The 16,841-nt window shown below is 54.9% G+C and overlaps 4 protein-coding genes across 4 annotated transcripts; 2 read left to right on the top strand and 2 right to left on the bottom strand.

The window, feature by feature from the left end:
- Positions 1-342: 342 nt before the first annotated feature.
- BO72DRAFT_377414 (flavin-binding monooxygenase-like protein) lies at positions 343-2,232 on the top strand (the record flags this gene model as incomplete). The annotated part of the gene is made up of 2 exons (XM_040941259.1): positions 343-376; positions 446-2,232. The coding sequence occupies 2 exons, from the start codon at positions 343-345 to the stop codon at positions 2,230-2,232; spliced, it is 1,821 nt and encodes a 606-aa protein (XP_040801371.1).
- Positions 2,233-2,394: 162 nt separating this feature from the next.
- On the bottom strand, positions 2,395-4,057 carry BO72DRAFT_527557 (uncharacterized protein; the record flags this gene model as incomplete). Its single annotated transcript, XM_040950111.1, has 3 exons — positions 2,395-2,781; positions 2,833-2,997; positions 3,119-4,057. 3 exons carry the CDS (start codon positions 4,055-4,057, stop codon positions 2,395-2,397), a joined length of 1,491 nt encoding a protein of 496 aa, XP_040801372.1.
- Positions 4,058-4,689: 632 nt separating this feature from the next.
- BO72DRAFT_377394 (putative C2H2 finger domain protein) lies at positions 4,690-6,218 on the bottom strand (the record flags this gene model as incomplete). The annotated part of the gene is made up of 2 exons (XM_040941257.1): positions 4,690-4,800; positions 4,869-6,218. Coding segments are annotated over 2 exons (1,461 nt in total), but the record flags the coding sequence as incomplete, so codon positions are not given.
- Positions 6,219-13,765: 7,547 nt separating this feature from the next.
- On the top strand, positions 13,766-15,858 carry BO72DRAFT_468375 (uncharacterized protein; the record flags this gene model as incomplete). The annotated part of the gene is made up of 7 exons (XM_040946894.1): positions 13,766-13,973; positions 14,027-14,074; positions 14,130-14,416; positions 14,453-14,815; positions 14,873-15,213; positions 15,297-15,724; positions 15,800-15,858. 7 exons carry the CDS (start codon positions 13,766-13,768, stop codon positions 15,856-15,858), a joined length of 1,734 nt encoding a protein of 577 aa, XP_040801374.1.
- Between the last annotated feature and the right edge of the window lie 983 nt (positions 15,859-16,841).

The following is a 16,841-nucleotide window of genomic DNA, read 5'->3' on the forward strand; positions in this document are numbered from 1 at the left end:
ATTCAACGGTGGAGCCAACGGGCGACATTCACTGTTCGTTAACCCTAAGCGGTGTTAGTGGGTGAAACGACCCCGCCACAACAACACCGGTGCAACCTCCGTCGTTATTGCGATCATCCACTTTCCTTGTTCGTGCAATAATGTAAGGAGGAAGAAGGAAGGGGAGGGAAAAGACGGAGAATAAAAAAAAAAAACTGCCACCGATCGGCACGTTATCTGTCAGTCATTTCCCCTCCTCTCCTCCCCTTTCCAAGGCTATTTTTATTCTTTCTTCCTTCCCTTCCGCCCGTTTCGTTTCTTTTTTTTCGGCATTCCATCCCAATGCCGGTGGCTGCTATCATAATGGAGTCAGTGGATGTGACAATCATCGGCGCAGGTAAGGTTGCATGCATCATGCATTTGCGTTCACCTTGAGCACAGACTCATACTGATCCACACTCAACAGGCTGGAGCGGCCTGGCTGCCCTCAAGACCTATCACCAAGTCCATCCCAATGCCTCCATCCTCCTCCTCGAGGCCGCCGACACCGTTGGAGGCGTCTGGGCCCAGCACCGCCTGTACGAGGGCCTCAAATCCAACAACATGCGGGGCACCTACGAGTTCAGCGACTTTCCCCTCGACGATTCCTACGGTGTCGCGCCGGGCGAGCATCTCCCCGGAGCGGTGATCCAGAAATACCTCACCGACTTCGCAGAGCACTTTCACCTGACCCCACACATCCACCTCCGACGACGCGTTCGCACCATCCAGCACGAACCCGACACCACTTGGACCTTGACCGTCGACCATCTCGACCCTGAAACCCCCGATGCGATCACCGAAACCTCGACCCTACACACCAGCAAACTCATCCTCGCGACGGGGATCACCTCGCAGCCCTACCTCCCCGACTTCCCCGGCCAGGAACAATTTACCCCACCATTATTCCACATCAAGGACCTCCGCCACTACCAGGATCAGATCTTCGCCCCTCCGCCACCAGCCATCTCCCCGCCCGAAGACACCAACACCAACGAGAGCATCGTGATCTTCGGCGGCACCAAGTCCGCCTGGGACGCGGTCTACGCCGCCGCGACGACCACTCCCTACCAAGTGGACTGGATCATCCGGTCGACCGGCCACGGCCCGGTCTGGATGGCGCCGCCGTACGTGACGCCGCTGAAGAAATGGCTGGAGAAGCTGGTGACCACGCGGCTGCTGACGTGGTTCAGCCCGTGCATCTGGGGCGCCGCGGGCGACGGCTGCTCCACCGTGCGCCAGCTGCTGCACGGCACCTGGCTCGGCCGGAAGGTCGTGGACGCCTTCTGGTGGGTGCTGGGGAACGACGTGCTCACGCTGAACAACTACGCCGCGCACCCGGAGACCCGCAAGCTGGTGCCCTGGATCAGTCCCTTCTGGATCGCCAGCGGGCTGAGCATCCTCAACTACCCGACGGACTTCTTCGAGCTGGTGCGCCGCGGGCGCGTGCGGGTGCATGTGGACGAGGTGGCGGGCCTGTCGGACCGGACCGTGGCGCTGGGGTCGGGCCGGCGGATTGAGCAGGTCCGCGCGCTGGTCTGCGCGACCGGGTGGAAGGCCAAGCCGGAGATCCAGTTTGTGCCGACCTCCCTGGAGCAGGAACTGGGGTTGCCCGAGGCAGAGGACTGCGTGCCCCGCGAGGTGGTGCGGTGCGCCGACCACGAGATCCGACGACGGTTCCCCCGCCTCCAGCATCCGCCCCCCATGGTCCAGGGATACAGGCCCCTCGCGGCCGATGCGCCGGCCGCCGCGGGCCATCCCCTGCGTCTGACCCGGTTCATGGTCCCCGTGGGCGACCTGGGCAAGGAGCGCTCGATCGCGTGCCTGGGCCTGACGATGACGATCAACACGGCGATGGTGGCGCAGGCGCAGGCGCTGTGGGTGGCGGCGTGGATGGGCGAGAAGCTGAACCTGAAGAGTCAAGAGCGGTGTCCCGACCCAGCCAGGAAGGCCCTGCAGGTGCAGTCTTCCTCCAATGTGGATGCGGATCTGGTCTGGGAGATGACGCTGCACAGTCAGTTCGGGGTGCATCGCTATCCGGGCGGGTTCGGGCGCAGGAATCCGGATTTCGTGTTCGATGCGTTGCCGTATGTGGACTTGCTGTTGCGGGACTTGGGGCTGGATTATCGGAGGAAGGGCAAATCGCTGAAGTGGATCGAGCCGTATGGGATGGAGGATTATCGGGGGCTGGTGGAGGAGTGGATGGTTGACTGATGGGATTAACTTGACGAATGTAAGCATAATTGGGTCGTTTACGAAAAAGCAGCAACGGTTTTCGAGCATGCCTCATTCTGCCCTCTAGTAGCAGTCTTTCCAGGCTCAACTACCAACATAGCCCTAACTCATTCTCCGGGGCGGACAAATCCCCCCTCCACCTCACAGATCAAACTCCTCAAAGACCGCGACTCCTCCGTTCACTTTCTGGCCCAACACCTCCCCATCGACCGTCCCCGTCCACCGGAAGAAATGCTGCCCATCGCCCGCCACCTCTCGCGTCCCCAGCATCGTCACCCGCACTCCCCTCATCACCACCTCGACCGCAAACCCGGACGCGGCGGCATGACCGACCCGCTGCACGCTGACAATCCCGGCCTCACAGCCGCTCAGGACCGTCACGCCATCTTTGAGGACCGATGCGCTGGCCACGGGGATCGTCGAGTTGAGCGGCGTCTCCTGGAACCAGACCAGCGAGTAGGGGCCGACGTGGGCGTGGCCCCAGAACCATTTCTTGACGAGCGAGTGGAAGGGGCGCTCCGACCAGTTCTGCGTTGCTTAGTACTGGACTGTATAAAGAGAGAGAGCGAGTGGGCATACCTTATCATGATACCCATACCCCTCGAACTTGACCGCCTCTCCATCGACGATCAGATCGACGGTGGCCTTCGCATGCGGCACGATATTCACCCAGCCGACCGACCCGAGTCTCAGCGAGGGGTCGAACCGTTGGGATGTAGTGCACGGCGTTCGGGGGGAGGTAGCCTTGGTAAGGAGCGTCAGCTTGCCCTATACCACCCACTCACCCTCAAGCAAGAATGCAGCACCCAAACAAGAAAACACTTCAAGCAGACAGAAAGAAAAAAGAGGGGGGGGGGGGACCGACATTCTCCAACCTCAACCGCCCACTAATCCGACTCCCATCCCACCCGATCCAAACCTCCAGATTCGGGCCTGCTGCAGCAGCAGCAGCAGCAGCCGCAGCAGCAGTCGCCGCCCTCGACCTAGCAAACAACCCCCGACTCGCATCCGCATCCCCACGCCCAACAACCCTCTTGCTCTTTCCCCATTTCCCCTTCCCCTTGCTCTTGTTCTTCTCCCTCCCTATCCCCTCCCCAACAAACCCAGGATACCCCCCCGAAGAAGCAACCCACCCGCCCAACCCCTCCCAGAACCCGACATTCCACCCGCCACCATCCCCCAACACGATGCCCTCACTCTCCTCCCCGGCGACGCCAATCTCACTGACCACCCGCCCACCATCCCCGGCCACCGGACGGTTACCCACGGCCAGCAAATCGCCAGGCTCCTCCTGATCCCCTTTATCGCCTTTATCGCCGCGATCATTCCCATTGCCCCCACTCCCACCCCCAGTACCCCTATCCCCACCCCCATCCCGATCCCGCCCCTCATCCCCAAGGGGAGGGGGAGCAGGAGCAGGGGGGGCATCCGGCAAACTCACGTAAACATAACTCCACACGACCGAGCTCCCATTGCGGGGCGCCATCGGGAACGCGGCGGGAGAGCTGGTGAAGAAGGTGACGACGGCGGAGAGGTTAGGGTTGTGGGCGGCGACGGCGTCGAAGTACCACCATTCGAAGGCGGAGGCGTTGACGGCGGAGAGTTTGGGGGCGGAGAGCTCGGAGAGGTAGGGGTTGGGGGTGTGGTAGGTGGCGGTGATGGGGGTGTTGGCGGGGGCGGGGAGGGCGGGGATGGGGGCGATGTATTGGGGTTGGACGTGGGGGGTGAGGAGGCAGAGGAGGAGGAGGAGGAGGGAGAAAGAGGTCAGGAGGGTGGAGAGGGGCGTTTTCAATGTCATTGGCATGTTTTTTTGTTGGGTGGTTCTTGGAGGAGATTCGTTTGAGGGGTTGGTGGGTGTGGAGAATGGCCATATATTGACGCAGGTTCGGAAGATGGTGGGGTATTTATAAGGGCTGTATAGTGAAGGGGATTGCATTTGCAGCTTCATGGTCGTTATGTATGGTGTACGTGTACGAACACAGCCAAGTGTCCCTGTCGCGGAGAAACCTATACGGATCTACTTTGGCCGAGTCGAGTCGCACCACCACTACCACCACCACACTCAATGCTGTTGTCCGTGTTCCACACATTAGCACGGTAGACGACAAGGAAGCATAAGCATGCACAATTGTACAAGGACTTGGTCAAACTCTCATATCTCCATATCCCAAACAAACAACAAGGCCAACGCTCCGAACTGCCGAAACAAAGAAGAAACAAAATCGCTCTACTTACATCCCACATACGTATACACAACAACAGAACAACATCAAACTAAACCCATCGCTGATGCCAAACCCAACAGACAAATCCCGTCCCAGTCCCCGGCCCGCAATGAAACTAGATACAAGACAAGATAAACGCTGCGGCCTGAACACTTATAAACAATTCTCACAACGCCGTGAACATGCAATGTTTCTTCGTTGCCTCCTGCCCTCAGGCTTGTCCATTGGAGTCGTCGCTGCGATCCTCCTCCTTGACCGTTGGCGGTCGTGTCGTATTCGACTCGGAATCGCCCTTGCCGCACCCTTTGACTAGCATATGTCGCTGTGAACATTTGTATCAGCATACACTGTAAACTAAAAGATAGGATTCCGAGTAGAGTAAAGGCATACCTTCAGAGCATCCTTGCGGGAGAAACTCTTGTCGCAGTGGTTGCAAGGGAAAGGCTTGACCGACAGATGGATCCGCTTATGTCGTTTCAGGTCGTGGTTGCGGTTGAAGCTCTGGGGGCACTGATCGCACTTGAACGGTCGGTCGTTGGCGGGGCCGGGCCCTCCATGGCCCGGCGGCGGCAGGTGGCCGCCATACATCCGCTGCATGTGCGCCTCGAACCCACTGTTGAAAGTGTGGGGCATCAGCGAATTAGGCGCCGTCAGGGACATCTGGGCGTTCGGGGTGTGCAGGTTCGTCCACACCGGCCCACTCGACCCCGGGAGGGTATATGACGGCCAGGGCTGGCGTTGGTAGTTCAGGTGATGCGCCGGGTGGGGGTTCGACGCGACGCGGCCGGGGGGTTGCATGCCCATCCCGGTGGGGCCGTAGGGGGAATAGCTGCCCGGCGGACTGGCCAGCTGCTGCACCGTGCTGTAGGCGGGCGCGGACGAGGACTTGACCATGTAGGGATCGTTCGAGGGGAGCGGCTGCGGAGAGGGCACGGGCGGGAGACCGTGCTGTGCAGAGAGCACGGCATGCGTGAGCGCGTGCGGGGGCGGCGGTTGCGCGGCAGTGACAGGGATCGGTTGTTGGAACGGGGGCAGCTGGTTCATCTCGTACCCCTGCGGTATGGAGTCCGCTCCCGTGGGCGAGGTGACCGCGTTGCGACTAATCGCATTATTACTTCCGGGCGGCGAGAACGTGTCGCGACTCGCATAGGGGCTCAAACTCGATGTCCACGACGGGCGCGCCACCGCCGCTGCTGCACCCGACGCACTGCCATATGAGTTCTGGGTGGGCCAGAACGGTCCCAGGTCGGGTGTGGCTGGTACGGATGGAATATTCCCGGCGGTCGTCTGGTGGGCAGTGGTGACGGGGGTGGTTTCGCCCGATTGACTCGTCGCCGGTGGGGTCAAGAGGTTGCTGACGCTGGGGTTGAGGGCGGAGGGATTGGGGAGCTGCGTGTATTTCAGCGCGCCGGGAAACTGTCGGCTGGGGAGCTCCATGCTGGGGAGCGGGGGAGCGCCCGGGCGACGGGTGTTCAACGGCGGCGGAGCCGACAGCGCTTCGAGAGAGGGCCCCATGCCGGGGGCGGGAATAGCAAGGGCAGCCATGTTCGCGCTGGTATCACGAGGGTAGCCGGTAGAAGAGAACAGTTCGACCACGTTCAACGGGGCGTTGGTCAGAGTCGAGGGCGAAGGTCCTGGGGGAAAAGCAACGCTTTCGGTTCCAAGAGTCCAATATCGACTGCCAGAGAGGCCTCCAGAGATGTCCGGAGGATCCAGGAGGGGCGATGGGATCGCCCACAAGCGATCTCGCGGGGCAGTCGGGATGAGAAAGATCGCGCACGATCAATCCGTTGTCACGTTCGTCACGCTTGTCAGGTCTCAAGGCGATGCTTGGTGAACCACTTGCGCTCAGTTGGGAGTCATATCCCAGCAGGAGCGAATGAGGAGTAAAAGGCAAATCAAGCCACCCGTCTCTTGGTCGTACAAAGGCGCCGAACCAGTCGCCAGCAAGTTCTTGAAAAGGTGACGATTAGACACTCACGCACATGGTCTGAATCAATGAAGATCAGATGAAGTGACAGATCGGACCGAGGCGTGGTAAAGACGAGGCAGGCGATATGCGGCTAGATGCGACCCTCAGGTCAACGCTGACGTACCGTGGAATGGCGAAAGGCTAAGTGCGAGTGCGGAGGTGAGTCAACGAGGAGCAGGGAAAGGGTGACACAAAATAGGTAATGATGATGATAATGTTGATGTTTGAGGGGAAGTGGCGTGGGAAAAAGAGTAAAGAGGATGATCCAGATGGTGAGGTGGTGAGATGGCGATGATTAGTAGTAGTGGGAGGAGTAATAATAGTAGTGAGTAGTGAGTAGTGTGCGTGCAGTGAAAGAGCGAGAAGAAGTGGTAGTAGTAGTAGAAGATAAGAAGGTGGAGATAAATGATGATTCGGTGCTGCGGCTGGCCGGTCCGGGGCCTCTTTTGATTTTATTTATTCTGGGAACGGGTGAAGATTTTAGTCGACTAGGTAGACTAACCAAAGGAAAGGTGCAAAAAGTCGATGAATGATTGATTGCTGGTCGGGATGGGCAGAGACCTTCGCAGGCCCAAACAACCCGGGAATGAAGACGTATCCAGACCAGTCCAAAGCCGGGTCTGGCCAGTGCGGGGGGGGGGGAAGAAAAAGAGAGGGAAGAGAGAAGAGGGAGGGGAGGGGGAGCAAAAGAGAGAAGAATTAGGGAAACCCCGAAAACAAAAAGAAAAAAAAATATGACAGAAAATGACAGAAAATGACAGGGAAAAATATAACGAGTAAAGGGAAAATAGAAACCAGACAAAACCAAGACAGAATGAGTGCGAGGTGAGAGCAAAGAGCAAAGAGCAAAGAGCAAAGAGCAAAGAGCACAGCGCAAAGAGCACAGAGCAAAGAGATAGCCAAGAAAGGAAAACGATGGTATTTTTTCTGGGTTTTCCCCGGTCAGGAAATATTACCAGGGAGAAATTACCCACCCAAAATCAGCTAGGCTGTCAGGAATATTAGACGAGGAAGTCCAAAGAGAAAGTGGAATGCTTCTGCAATGAACGGTTTCTTCAGGGCGAGAATTCGAGTTCTGCAGCAGGAGTCCCCTGGACCAGGAAAAGGTAAACACAAATGGAGGAAGAGAAGTTAGAGGAGGAAAGGAAAACTATCCAAAGAGGAAGCTCAATCAACCATGGGACTTGCAGCAGCAGCAGCAGATAATTTAGTTTAGGGTACTCCGTGCTCCGTACAGTCCAGTTCACTCCGTAGAAAAGTGAGTGAATGTCGGGCTGCATCCCCTAATCTGGGGAATCACTGCTCCTGCAGTCCAGTCCGGTACGGTATGTACAGTCTGTACCGTGTGTACGGTATGATACATGTCAGCGGGTGGTGTGCTGTGGTGTATTGTCTGGCACGGCTGGGACTGGATCTGGACCAGGTGAGCGAGTCAATGTCTAGACAATCCAACCATTCATTCTTTGCAATTATTCCCCTCTGTCTAACCGAGAATATTCTGAAAGGAACAACAGAGAGAATGAGAGCAATAGAGAATGAGACAATAAGATCCTGATTGAGAACAACCGCGACATCCAACAGACAGACAGACAGACAGACAGTCAGTCAGTCAGTCAGTCAGTCAGTCAGACAGTCTTACCCATCGCCCATGGATCGCAATGCTCGTTTCCCCACCCCACCCTTTTTTTCCTTCCCAGACTAACCAAAGTAACCGAGAAAAAAAAAGGAGACTAAAGGAGACTCAAGGCACTAAAGGCACTAAAGACACTAAAGACACTAAACGACCAGGACGACTGATCAACGGCAACGTGGTTGACAGGGCTCTGGTACCAGACCAGACGCCCGAAAAGGGTTTCCACCTTCTCGGCTCTTCCCATTCCCATCCATCCTCTTGTCTTCCTAGTTTCTTCGTTCGTTTGTTCTTCGGTCCTGTTCTTCCTCCGCTGTGGCCACCCCCTAGGGGCCTGCTTAAGTTGAGTTAAGTGCTAAGTCTAACCGACCACCACATGATTGTGTACCACACCACACGACGTAGGAGTGGAGGGGTAGGCCCGAATAACTAGTTAGACTACTATCTCTTGTTTCTTGTATAGGTGTTTTTGTCATCAGCTGAGAATCATCTCCATCCTCAAATTGACTCTGTCCCAACCAGCAACCAGCAACCAGCAACCAGCAACTCAATAGCATCGAATCGGCTAGACCTCCCATCTGCAGCGTGGTCCTGACCGAGTTGGTAAAGAATCATAAGCATGAAAATTTTACAGAAACACTATCAAAAGAATGATAAGAATAATAATTCCGGACCAGAGATGAGGAATCTCAAACCCAGTTCTACAACCCCCCCCCCCTCACCCCCTACTCCCCTCTTCATGGGGGAACCCTACTTTCCTACCGTACTTCCTACTCACGTACTACCTCTACCTACACAATAGGATCGTACCTGTGTTGAGGTGATTGCCCCTTCAAGTAACCACTCCCTCTTAAGTTCTCCCCCTTCTCGGGAAGTAAATTTACTCAGCCTGGATAGAGCCTGGAGGCCAGAGCCCAGAGTCACTCAGTCCAGCTGCTCGCGCATCCCTATGCACGCGGGATGGCTGGAATGATAATCATCCTATTCGGCAGGTACTTTTTTCCCCCCTGTTCCCCCATAACCCTCTTCTCTATCGCTCGCCGGTCGTTCTATTCTTACTTTCTATTGATTTTTTTTGGCACTACTAAAGCATCTTCCCTGTCGACCAAGCTTGGTCAGATAGGCATGTGGAGCGCAGTTCGACGATCGGCCAGCCCGACCCCAGCAGGAATCAGCCCTCTGGTTCTTTTCTGTTTTCCTGTTTGGTGGAGTTTGGCTTTAAGCTTAGCAGACGGGGAAGGGAAGAGGGGGGGCGGCGGCCACGACGATCGATCAGAAGTCAGAATCTCACAGAAAGGAAGGGGGGCACAGGAGATTTGCACGTCACTTGGTTCATTCATCCTTTGCCCCACGATACTACAAACTGTCATGACGCCGACATGACCACTCCTTGAACAACAGAGGGATTGTCAGACATTATCCTAGTCGCAGCCAGGATTTCCCAAAAACACCCGGGGATGGCTCCTAAACCAGGTAGAGAGTGAGAGCAAAGGTGTTCCCCCCAGTCCAGTCTGATGGTCACCGGAAATGCGATTAAACCCCGCGGGCGCAAATCAGATGCATCGATCGTATCATCACGATAAAAAAAAAGGTGGTCTTGGCTTTAAAGGACTCGGCGCGACGAAAAAGGGGCAAGCAAGCGATCTGCTGCTCCTTGCGTCATGGAATGCATGACAGATGCTGGGCCGGTGTGGTGGTCATGCTATTTAGTTACTGCTGAGTCTTACGCGGGGCGGGGCGAGTCACTCTGGCTACGGACCATTGGTGATTTTGATTGAAGAATTATCGTTTCAGTCGAAGAGGAGGGAGGACGGAGAGGGGGAATCTTGCAATAATTGATCACAATAAAAGGATGATGATGATGTTGATGTTAATGTTAAGGTGAGTTACCAGTCAGGTGAAAATTGGACGGTGACTGTGTCTGGTCAGTCTCCCCTTCTTACTCAGCGGTCGGTGGTTTGACACGCCGGAAAATAAACACGACTTTTTGACGGAAGAGACCCTCCCCGATCCACTCCTCATCGAAGCTTCGATGGCCACTCCGATCCAGTGGAATCATTAATATGGGTGTGATATGTTCCTAGTTACGGAGTACAGAGTACTATGTATTACTATACCTACATTGGTACTGAGTATAACCTTAAAGACTGCGTTATGATCATTCTATCTTCCCTCTTCCCCCTCCCCCTGATGTCGATGATGTTTCGACTCCCCGGTGAGGATTGAACTGACAGGGCCTGCACGGACAGCCAGCAGAACAAAGAACCTCATTCCCCGTCCAAGCCGTCCAAGGCAAACAACGGTCCCTGGTCCGCCTGGGAGACTCTCCTCTCCCATTCCAGTGCTAGCCCCGAGCTCTTCCCCGACCGACCAACCGACCAACCGCCCGCGGGCCCTCGCCATCCATCATCCATGCATGCATCTCACAGTCACCTGTGAGTGGCACTTGCCCTCACCAAGCTCCCAAAAAACATAAGTGCTTCCATTGCAGTGACAATCAAGACCCTGGTTGGGTGGGTGGACAGACCACTTGATGCGAGTGAGATTCCAATTCACTCCCTCCCATTCCTCCGAGAAATTAATCATTGCACCATCAGCAGCACCATAACCAACTCCTTTGGGATGCAGCATGCAGAACCCTCTTCAATTAGGGCCAATAATATGTAGGGACCCTCTGATCCCGATCGGGGATACGGCCATTGCATCTGCACGCGTCCGTTTGAAAAATAGGGAGTAGGGCAGATCGAAGCGACTGGCAGGGGACGAGCAGTAAAGTTGCTCGGATCCTGAACCATGGATGAGCTGGGGTGGAGAAGGGGGGAGGGAGGGACCAAATAGTGGTGGCGATTGGTGGATGGCTCGTGTTTTCGCATACAGCCATACGCGGGCCATACGGTAGGTACATCAATTGAATACAGCAATACCTTTCTAGTACCTAGTACCCTCGGGCGTCAGGGCCAACACTTAACAACACTTAACAGCACTTCACAATACTAGGTACTTGACCCACTTTAGTCTAACCCCAATCAGGTCTAATGCCGGTCAACTGCTGCAGCCCGCACAAGCCGAGACTTTCCCGCCTGGTCGTCTTGCAGTGGTTTTCGATAGGTGATTGGCTTGTCTAGTACCACCTCCAGTTGGAATCTACGATTCAACCGAGATGCCCAGTGGATATCCATGATTTCGCTATTCTAGTCTATATTGATCGTTCTCTCCCTCCACCCACCCCTTCCCCGTTTTGTTGTTTTCGGCCGTTCTTCGTGTTGTTTAGGTACTAGGTACTAGGTACTTATTCTTTGCTCTTCCCTAAGCTTCTTTGGATCAAACGGCTGGTGCTGGTAACTTTGGTGCATATTTTCGCCAATCGAACTAACCTGAACTGTTGAACTAACCATCCTTATCAATCATTCCCACTTTTCTTGTCGCTTGCGAAAGGGGTGAGAGAAGTGATGGATGGACAGAGGCATCGGCCAGACCCCGGTGGATTTCGAGCCACCCCCTTGGGATATGCTGCAGTAGCCACTATTGGCCGGGCAGGCCCGCGGTTTGGCTGCATTGGATCCAGCCTCAAGTAGGCTTAGCTGCTTGCCATCTGGTCCTCTCTGCGTCTTTGCGGCATTGTGCGCATCAACAAGCAATAATTTACTCCGTGGATAGTCCAGTGTGGCTGATTTTCCCCGGGGGGGGGGGCGGAGTGCCCGCCGTAGCAGACCGGATGGAGGGCTAACTTTAATTAACTCTCGCAACCTTGAAGTCACAAGCCAGCCAGCCAGCCAGCCAGCCAGCCAACCCAACGGTCCACCACCAGTTGGCCTCTACCGACGGGAGGCGCGGGCAGCGACCAGGCTGTCGGGTATTGGTGGAGGGTTCGCGTCCGCGGTACCATTACCGCCACCCTTAACAAACAAATTGATTCCGATGTGGTGTTATCGAACGGCGGGCGCCCCCCCCGTCTTTCGATTACACTACATCGGATAGGCCACCCGCATTTCTCGCTGATTCCTAACTACAGTACTAGTACCGTAGTTATAACTACTAAGTTAGTATCACCAACATCAACCACTGTGCATCCATCACCCACTACTAGTACTAGACTACTCCGTATTAAGGCATCATCGCTTCCCCTCTTCTGCCCCCCATTGCAGTGCAAGATCGCAGATGCTTGTCCGAGGCTCATCGCCTCCTCTCCTGCGCTCCGTACTCCACATTGGCATGTGTTTCCCCAGCATTTCCCCCATCCCCTGCACAGGAGCATGGTTTGGGCCATGCTGGTTGGATGACAAAGGTCCCTTCCCCCCATTCCCCTCTCAACTGAGGCAAACATGACAGGACCGGAGCACGAATGATCTCCTCCCCACCGGAATTATTGTGATCATTACACCACTGCCACCACCACCTGGCAGGAAGTAGCCTCCAACTCAATTCCGATCGGAGGCAATGGTCGAATCTTTCTCTCCCATGGCAGGTTGCGATTCGAGGATCTTACTCTTCCCACCCCCCTCCTCTCCCAGTGTGTGCAGGTTAGGTCCCTGAAGGGGCCCCTCTGCCACCCGTGCTGGCCACCACGGATTGACAGGTACGCCTTCCGACCGTGGAGAACGGTTAACGGGTCGGAAGAACTTGAGGATCGTTGGTGCAGGGCGGATGTTTCACTCGGTTATCTGTTGCTGCTTTATTGTTCTTCTTGGCTCGTTTGGATTGATAGACTCAACGCACTCTTTCTCCTTCCTGCCCATCGCCCCCAGATCGCAGATACGACCCCTACAGGAACCCTCACCTACACCACACCACACCACATTCCTCAAACCTAACCACCTTGCCTCCCCTTTCTTTCATCCTGCAATACCGCGCATATCCTTTCCGAGCTTAAAGGCTAGACTTCTCATGCCGGAAAGTGACAGATAAGAATCACACGATGAACCCTACCGTGCAGCAACTAAAGAGAGAAAGGAGCCCCGGCCGCCCGACACGCACCCTCCTCGCTTACTGTATGCTGTACACAGCACAGGGTAGTTGCTTGTTACAGTACATCAAGGCCTAGACTCGCCCAGATGATCGGCCTGCAGCGTGCGGCAGAGGCGTGCCTGGATACAGCACATCTTACGGGGGAGATGAGAAAACCCCTTCAACCCTTGCTGTATTTAGTCTTTGGTCGGAGCCGAACGGCGCGCGTGAGTGGCTTCATTGTCATCGACAGCACCTTGCCATCTCGTGGTCCACCTCTCGGCTGCCCTGCCTGTAGACAACATGTACTCCGCCCTACATCTCCACTACTACCTCTTGCTCCTTTGCTGTATCTTTGCTAAGTACCCACCACTACTATAGCTCCAAGAGGAGCCTTCTCATGGGGCACGCATCTATTGCGGCTTCTATGTAATTCAGGTATAGCCCTTCATGAGTTTATCCCATGCCGACGGCTCTTTGTCCTGTCCCGCCAGCCACCCCCGCTTTGATCAACAAAGAGAGAATCACTCAACTGTGAAATACTCTTGACTTAGGATGTAGAGACTCGAGATGTAGCGTCCTTGCCGGATCAACTGTCGCTGCTGCTAAATTTCAATCCCCCACTTCTGATCACTGTACATGTGCTTCTCTCCACCTCGTGTCAGGAAAATCAGAGATAAGAGTTCCAGCGTGGAACTGCGAGCCAAGTCACTTATAGGTTTCTAGTGTAGGACTATCACCATGGCGAGCTCATCCCAGTTATACCCTGATTCGCTTTCCTCCGCTATGCTGGAGACTGAAGCCAAGAGACTACTCCTTGCCATAGGGCCTTGTGAAGTGAGAGGCTGCCAGTGCGCCTCGGGAGAAAGCACATTCAATCTGGACCACGTTCCCAGCAAAGCAAAGTGTAACATATGTTCACATCCCCTGAGCAAGCATGGCAGCTATGGTTCGTTTCCCGTGTTTTCTTCATCCAAGGTATATCATTGATCTAATCGCCAGGGTCTTCCGGCTCTCGACTTCCCGTGGCGCAGATAACCGAGCCCCAAGGTGCGTACGTACCGCTCTGATGTGGGAAGGGGAACCTGCCGTTGACCCTTTGCAGCTGTTCCATCGTGGACTGCTAAGCGACCTCACTTCGTCCATGAATTGATCGCCCGCTTGGACCGCTACTGCCTGATTCGAGTGAACGGGACCCCTGCCCCCGGGAAGACCACGATGATGAATCTCGTCGCCAACGAGTTGCTCGTGCGCCACCCGAACACTCCGATCTATATCCTGGACGGCTGGGAAGAGGCAAGGGTCGAGAAAGCCGGCGGCCGGACCCTTTATCTGAAAGCACTGATCGGGGTTCCCGGACGTTCGCTCCGGAATCATCCGTGTTACATCCTGGTGGATGAGGCACACGAATCATACTGAGACAGGCAGCTATGGAGTGCGCTCTTCAAGTCCTGCGGGCCCGGCGACGCAGCGAAGATCGTCCTGTTCGCCCGCTACGGCACGGCCGCAGACGACGACCATCAACCATTCAAGACCACCCCGATGATGACCTTCCTTCCGCACCAGCAAATATCCCTCCGGCCAGACGAAGCGATCGACCCAGAGTGGAAGCCGATTGGTTTGCTGCTCGAGGAGAGCGAAGCCAACGACATCCTTCCGCATTTCCTGCCCACCGTGATTCCAGATAGTGAGCAGATCTTGACGGACGGATTGAAACACGGACTGTTCCTGACCAGTGGCGGCCATGCTGGGCTATTTACATCCCTTATACATGTCCTGCGAGCGATACCGGTAAGCGTAAGCCAATGTTCGCGAGCTGGTGGGCGAGGGAGACCCTACATAGCCTAGCTAACCAGTCTTTCCCAAATAACTAGAAGCTCCAAAGGCCGATCCAGAGCTCGCCCCCTCGACTGGCAGACCACATGCGACGGGCTTTTCAGTGATGCTCTGCTGTTCTTCGAGCATATCAGGACCACCATCTTCTCCCGAGGCTTACCGAGACAGAAGATGATGCAAAACTCCACTTACGCGACGGTCTTGAAGCATGCCATTGCTTGCGACGGAACGAGCCGGTCGAGCTTTTCCAGCGACTCGGATGAAGAGCAGGCGCTCGAAGATATCTGGAGACGCGGATGGCAGATGGAGGGAGGAGAGACATACTACATGTTCCCCACACAGGTTCATCGGTGGTACGTTCACTTTTGTCGATGATTTAAGCTTAAGAGAACTGCCAGATCTTGCTGGGGGCTGATCAAGTTTTTCTCCTACCTAGGTACTGCCAGTTCCTCTTCAAGCCAAGCGACCCCCGTAAAGAACTCGTTTATCAGTCCCCTCTCGAGATGGCGGTCGACGCGATCCGCAGATTCCACCCCGACCAGCTCGCAGGTACTCCTGCGATGCCGATTGAAGACCAATGTCAGAAGGAGTTCTACCGCTGCCTCTTCCCACTGCTCATCGAACGCCATATCACCGTCGCCCCGGAGTATCTGATCAAGACGGGGATCCGGAGCGGGCGGATGGATCTCCTGGTGCCCCAAAAGCAGTGGGGAGTAGGCCTGCTTCGCAGCGGCGACCGGATCCAGCAGCATATGCAACGCTTCAAAAACAAGGGGCCGTATTACCCCCTGCTGAGGGACAAGCTGATCCAGGAGTATATTGTTCTGAATTTCACCCGCACACCACCGCGGAAAAGCTACCCAGGTAAACCATCTCTGCAATAATCTTCCATACTCATTACTCAGGCTTTACATTGATTTCCTTTTCTACGATTTCTAGCATATCGCGGTCATCTGTATCACATTGTCTTGTCGGGGGAAGAGATGGAGCTGACATAGGTGGTTGGTTTCTCTCCAGACATATAAGATAGGCATTCACTCGTCACTGGTTTCGCTGGGTACAGTCCATACAGTACAACAGAACACATTGTTCTGATCCACCATGTTTTGATTTCCAATGTAGGTGGTTCGGGTGATTAAGTTAGTAGTATATAGTTATACCACGGGGACGAGAGTGGTATGAGTCCCGTCCCGCCTGTAAGCCTGCTACCTCCAAAGCAGGACGCACCTGCAAGTACAGGGAGGTGGATTGGTCGGTTGCTGAGCAATGTATCTACCGTAGGGCACTAAGTTATAGACAATTATCTGACGTGATTTGTATTGAGTTGAATAGGATAGATAGGTAGGTACCTGGGAACTTAGTAGCAGTAGCACCCTTCTTTGTTTCGCATTGTACGGAGTATACGGAGGAGGTATGTACAAAACAGTTCCTAGTACCCGTGACTGGTTCCCGCCTGGTAGACACCCCAACCGGACCACTAAACTACTACCTAGTAGGTGGAGTTTTGATGGGGAACGCTACAAATAGGTGCGCTGCTGAGTGTGGCTGCTGCAGAGCCGAGCCGAGCAGAGAGCCCTTTCTGGACTGTCCGTGTGACCCCCCGGCCTCAGCTCCGCTGACTTTCTAAGTTACCATACAGCCTGTCCTATGGACTGTATCAATGAATGGTATTGATTCATCCTCCCAACCCCATCCCAAAATCCGAAGACAACCTACTTACTCTCACTCGGCTAAACTTGACCTAACACTCACCTGCTCATTCGCTTACTACCTACCTACTGGATACTAGTGTTCCCAGTCAAAAACTTCTATTCCCCAGGGAATAGATTCACCCCTTAATCTCAAGAACAAGAACAAGAAAACCTCACCGCATCAAGAATATGCTGCCGCCCTCGCCCTGGGGAATCCGTAACGGTCCGGTCCCCCCTCATGTTATAGCGACGCGAGTGAAAAAAAAAAAAAAAAAAAAAAAAAAAAAAAA

Source organism: Aspergillus fijiensis (assembly GCF_003184825.1).
Source record: "Aspergillus fijiensis CBS 313.89 unplaced genomic scaffold BO72scaffold_22, whole genome shotgun sequence".
NCBI lineage: Eukaryota > Fungi > Ascomycota > Eurotiomycetes > Eurotiales > Aspergillaceae > Aspergillus > Aspergillus fijiensis.